The sequence below is a fragment of the Citrus clementina genome, unplaced genomic scaffold, assembly GCF_000493195.1.
Source record: "Citrus clementina cultivar Clemenules unplaced genomic scaffold, Citrus_clementina_v1.0 scaffold_3, whole genome shotgun sequence".
In the NCBI taxonomy this organism is placed as follows: domain Eukaryota; kingdom Viridiplantae; phylum Streptophyta; class Magnoliopsida; order Sapindales; family Rutaceae; genus Citrus; species Citrus x clementina.
The window spans coordinates 9,437,489-9,442,736 of record NW_006262339.1 but is presented as its reverse complement, the minus strand read 5'-3'; the positions used below and the strand labels follow the sequence as shown (position 1 = coordinate 9,442,736).

The 5,248-nt window shown below is 31.2% G+C and overlaps 1 protein-coding gene across 1 annotated transcript in view; it reads left to right on the top strand.

Annotated features, from left to right (window-relative positions):
- Nucleotides 1-1,427: 1,427 nt before the first annotated feature.
- The window catches only part of LOC18048743 (actin-related protein 4), a 9,944-nt gene continuing 6,123 nt past the window's right edge, over nucleotides 1,428-5,248 (top strand). Inside the window, exons 1-9 of the mRNA XM_006440872.2 lie at nucleotides 1,428-1,594; nucleotides 1,717-1,808; nucleotides 2,593-2,760; nucleotides 2,830-2,903; nucleotides 2,991-3,071; nucleotides 3,506-3,566; nucleotides 3,718-3,767; nucleotides 4,476-4,530; nucleotides 5,174-5,243. Of these exons, the coding sequence (XP_006440935.2) occupies nucleotides 1,582-1,594; nucleotides 1,717-1,808; nucleotides 2,593-2,760; nucleotides 2,830-2,903; nucleotides 2,991-3,071; nucleotides 3,506-3,566; nucleotides 3,718-3,767; nucleotides 4,476-4,530; nucleotides 5,174-5,243 (664 nt within the window). The 5' untranslated portion in view covers nucleotides 1,428-1,581. The remainder of the gene's footprint in view (nucleotides 1,595-1,716; nucleotides 1,809-2,592; nucleotides 2,761-2,829; nucleotides 2,904-2,990; nucleotides 3,072-3,505; nucleotides 3,567-3,717; nucleotides 3,768-4,475; nucleotides 4,531-5,173; nucleotides 5,244-5,248) is intronic.

Below are 5,248 nucleotides of genomic sequence, written 5' to 3'. Positions count from 1 at the left end.
GAAGTCATGTATAAGCAAAACCATGTTTAGGTAAACACATAATGATTTTGGCATTATAATATATAATTTTTTTTTAACAAAAACAGATTATGTAAATATATAAAAAAGCTTAAGTATAATACTTTTGATTACTAATAATGAGAGATTCAAGAACTTGAGATGAGAAGCAAAGTGAGGGAGGATTTTATGATGGATAAAAAAATAAAAAAATAAAAAAATAAAGATGAGATCATTAGTGGGCAAATGTGTATGGTTGGGTTTCGAGATAGACATGAAAAATAAATAACAAAATGGAGATATTTTTAACATTGGAAATAAGTTAACTGATTAAGATTTCATCAATAAGTAAAAAGCTAAAAAAATAGTTTATTTTATTAAATCAAAATCATCTGAAAAATATCATTAAATTACAAAAATAAAAACCTCTAATTAATTTAATTCATTAAATTAAGTCGCTTTAAGTCATTAGATTAACAAAACACCCTCTAAGTCAGAAAAGAAAATATTATAAGAATGATTTAATTAATTAATTTTTCAAATTTATTATTGATTTGTAACTTCATAAAATAATGTGAATTTATTGTAATTATTTTATGGAGGTGGGATGGGTTTATAAAAATAATAGGGTGGAAATATCCACACCCTAATTATAAATCTTTGACTTATTTTCATTTTTGTTGAAAATATTTATTTCTTCTTAGTAAGAGTAGAGATAAGCTGAGATTTGAAAACATTAATGGTGCGTTTACTGAACTGAAATCGAAATAAACTGAAATTGGAATGGACACAAATGGGCTAGAATGATAATAAGAAATGTAAATTAGAATATGTTGTTTACTTAAATTATAAGAATCGAAAACGGAATGAGCTGAATTGACATTAATGTATTTACTTTGTTTTGGAATCAGAATTGAAATGAGTTAGATTGTAACAAATTATTAAAAAGTATTTATGAACAATTGTCATAACTATTATTTTATATTCATTATAGTGATTATTTATTCAATAATAATTAATAATAATAATTATTGTAATATATTAATTAATTAATCACTAATAATATATTAATATATCAAATAATAATGATATTATTATTAATTAATAATAATAATACATCAATTAATTATAACTGAGGATAAAATGAATATTTTAGATTTTGTAGAGGATAAAATGATTATTCCCAAAAATAAAAGACTCATTTACACCTCTTGAAATTAATCTCTCATTCAACATTCTCAAAGTGAGGTGTGCTCACTATCCCAATTTCGATTTCTGACTCTATTTAATTAAATAAATCTATCAATAATTCTTCAATCCGGAAGTAAACAGACTTTGAAGATGGTAACGAGGCAATGATCCGAAATTAACCTTATAAATTTTGAAATGGTTATTGCCGGGAAAAGGACAAAAATAAGAGAAAAGGAAAATAAAAACAAAACAAACAAACAAACGGGTTCGAGGAGAAACTGCCCCGTCCCTCTTCCTCGACGGGTCAAGCCAATTCTAAAACCCTAAACCCAAACTCAACAAAATCCTCTGCGAAATTTAAACTTCTCTGTTACTTTCTCTGAAGCTGCAATCATGTACGGCGGCGGTGAGTACCAATACAATCTTCAACTCGTTCTCCTATTAGAATTCGAACTGTTTTCCCTCAGCAAAAATGTAATTCTTTTTCTTCGATTTTTTTTTATTTTTTATTTTATTTGTGCGTTGCAGACGAAGTATCAGCCATAGTGATCGACTTGGGCTCTCACACTTGCAAAGCTGGTTACGCCGGTGAGGATGCACCCAAGGCCGTTTTTCCTTCGGTGAGTTTAGTGTCACTTCTTTCTCTCACTTTTGACCGCAACATACTTCTTTGACTTACTTTTTTTTTCCCTCTCTCTTGACTCCATTGCACCTCATTTTGACTTCAATTTCGAAGTATTGCTCACTGTTGTATGGATTTTTGCAGAATTATTTAGTTTCCTGTTATCTGCTATCGTCTGTCTATGTTGTTAAAAATTTATTTATATTGAAGTGCTTTTTTTTTTTCCTGGAAAAAAAAGCACTTGGAAGCTGGATGCACTTTACATCACTGCAAGTCATTTCAAGTGCTTTGCTTCTGCAAAGTACTTCTGGCACTCTGAAGCATTTTGAATCTCAAGAATCATTTTTTTTTTATGTAATTTATATAACTGAATGAATATTAAATATAAAAGGGATATTCGATGCTTAAAATCAGTTTTGGTAACATCCAATAGCATCTGTAAACATAACAGTGATAAGCATGAAAATGAAAGCTTCTATAAGTACGGGTACCACCAGTACATGAAAACTCATTGCCCATGGATAAATAAAAACGGTTTCAACATCAAAAACAACAAAAATTAGAGCAAACTTATGATACCAGATTCGAAATTGTAACCAAGCATCGGCCAAGGTTCACAAAGTGTGATACTTTAGCATTCTGGTTCTTTAGGAAGATTTAGGAGAATTTTATGATATTTGTTGTATAGCAGGAGCTACTTGCTCAAGTTCTTCCTATTTGTTATATTATGTTTTTGAAAGCTATTGAATTGTAATTTGAATTTTATCTTTATTTTTCTTAAGGTTGTTGGGGCGATTGACCAAATGGATATTGATGATTCTGCAAATGCTGAAAGGAATTCCGGTTCTGCTATGGATTCTAAGAACAATGTTGATTCTAACAAAGGCAAAGGAAAACGCAAGTTGTATGTTGGAACTCAATCTTTAGGGTTTCGCCGTGATCATATGGAGGTTAGTGTGTTGATTTATCAGCTATTATTTAGCTGGACATTTGAATTACTTATGTCCCTGTGTTATTAGGTGCTATCACCCTTAAAAGATGGAGTAGTGGTTGACTGGGATATTGTGGATAGCATATGGGACCATGCTTTCAGGTATTATCAATTATTAAACTTTGTTTTGATTAATTTTTCTAGTCAATTATTGTAACCATTGGGGAAAAATTGTTGTTCCTATTTTAGGGAATGTTTATTGATTGATCCCAAAGAGCATCCAATGCTACTTGCTGAACCATCTTCAAACACCCAGCAGCAGAGAGAAAGGTGAATTGCCCCTTGAAATTTTGTGTAGTTGATGAATCTATGATAAAAGCTTATGTAATTCCTTTCACTTTTGCCCTCCTTACAGTGTTTGCCATTTTTGTCTATATGACTCACATGTAGCTTGTGATGTTGTCATGGAGATTTGATGTATTGGTATTCTGACCAATTTTGTGGATATAGATTATACTTATAGTTTTTTCTTTATATTATTCCGTTAAATGTTAATATTCATCTTTTTGTTACAGGTTATGATTAGCTTAGACTACACACTGTCAAAAAAAGAATTATAAACATATTTCCTTGTATATTCTATTTTAAAATTCTTGATAAGAAATAAATTCATATTTTAGTTCCGCTTTTTCTTTTTGGGTGTGTGTTTGTGGCATACTGGTTTTTTGTCCCGTGATAGAATTTGACGCACTCGTATTTGACAGGACGGCAGAACTTATATTTGAAAAGTACAACGTTCCAGCCTTATTCTTGGCAAAAAATGCTGTATGTCTCTAGATCACTTATCCCCAAAACCTTGTGGGAAATCTTCTTTCCTGACCACTGAATTTCAATTTAAATTATTTCTGTTTCCTTCTTGTTTTGCTAAGATTGTTGGCTACTATTGGCTGGTGATGTTGATATTTTTATGTTGCAGGTTCTCACTTCTTTTGCATTAGGGCGTGCTACCTCACTGGTTGTTGATTGGTAGGATTTGTATACTTGTCAACTAATAAGTCAGCTGTTTGGGCATTACTTTTGGCCTTGTGCTTCTTTCATTCTTCATATAGTTTCCTTTTGGTTTCAATTAACTACTTTGTACATTGTGTCTGTTGCACATATTTTATAGGAGAAACTTTTGCAGAGAAAATTTTTCAGCTGGGTATTCGATAAAAAGAAATCAAGAATTTTTCTTTAGTACTTAGTTATATTGATTGGATCCACCTTACCCTTGTGTCACTAGGCTTGGTTCATTGTTTGAAAGCGTGCTCAAACACAAAAATAAGCATAATTTTGAACTTTTAGTTAAGTTTTGGTATGCCATCAACAAATATATAGGGATCATAACCCAGTGGCAAGTCAAAATGTTAATATTTATGTCGAAAGCCCTATATTCTTGCCCTAATCTCCACATTTTTAATAGGTGAGCCAAAATTTTGATGTTGTATCTGTCTAGTTTTTCAGTCCATTTGTTGAGTAACCTGTCATTTTCGTCTTGGAGTATTTTTTGATCAATTTTTTCATCCATGTAGAGTGTAATTGTCAGTTTGTGATTTCTCATCAATTTCTTAGTTTATTCACTATAACTTTGAACCTTGCTTTTAAAATAGTAAGACACAGCTGCAATGTAAATCTAGTTTTGTGGGGCTACTAATAATGATGAATAGTATTATTCACAATTATGAACTTTTTCAGTGGTGGAGGATCGACTACAGTAGCCCCAGTACACGATGGCTATGTTCTCCAAAAGGTATTTTTCTTCATAATTGCTCTCCAACAATTAGCTAAGCTTACTGTTGTATTATAGCAGATGTCTGTTTTCTTTCTCTATGTATGCTAATGTGTATCCTCATGCTACAGATGGCATAATTTGAAAAGAAAGGACCTTTGTTCCCCCCCCCCCCCCCCCACCCACAACACAAAAAATCTCTTTTGAGTTGTAAAATGAGCTAAAACCCTGTAATTTTCATATTTTTGAGTTTGATCTTTTATTTGAGCTTTATCTAAAATATTTTTTCTTTGCTCTCAATAAAATTGCTTTTTTGATGATGTACAAAGGGCTTAAAAAACTACAACACATGATATGTGAGCCAAATAATTTTTAATGGTTTGATAACTCCTATTATTATCTTTTGATTTAGTAAGCCGACACCTAGGGCACAAATGTACTCAAATGAGTTTAAGATATATAACTCTACTTCTAATTATCTATTGAAAATTATAGGTTTGATTTAAGTGTTTAAGTTTTGCTGACTACCAGAACCTTTTTCTCTCTTCTTCTTTGTTTCTTATTGGAAAAGGGGTTTACAGATGGTCATGCATATACAACTAATCAGCCTTGTAATAACTGATCAGCCTTCACTTTTCCCTCTTATTGTTTTTTGCCATGTAAGGGTGTTACAACTTCTCCTATTGGAGGAGAAATTCTTACTAATTGCTTGATGAAAAGCCTGGAGAGCAAAGGTATC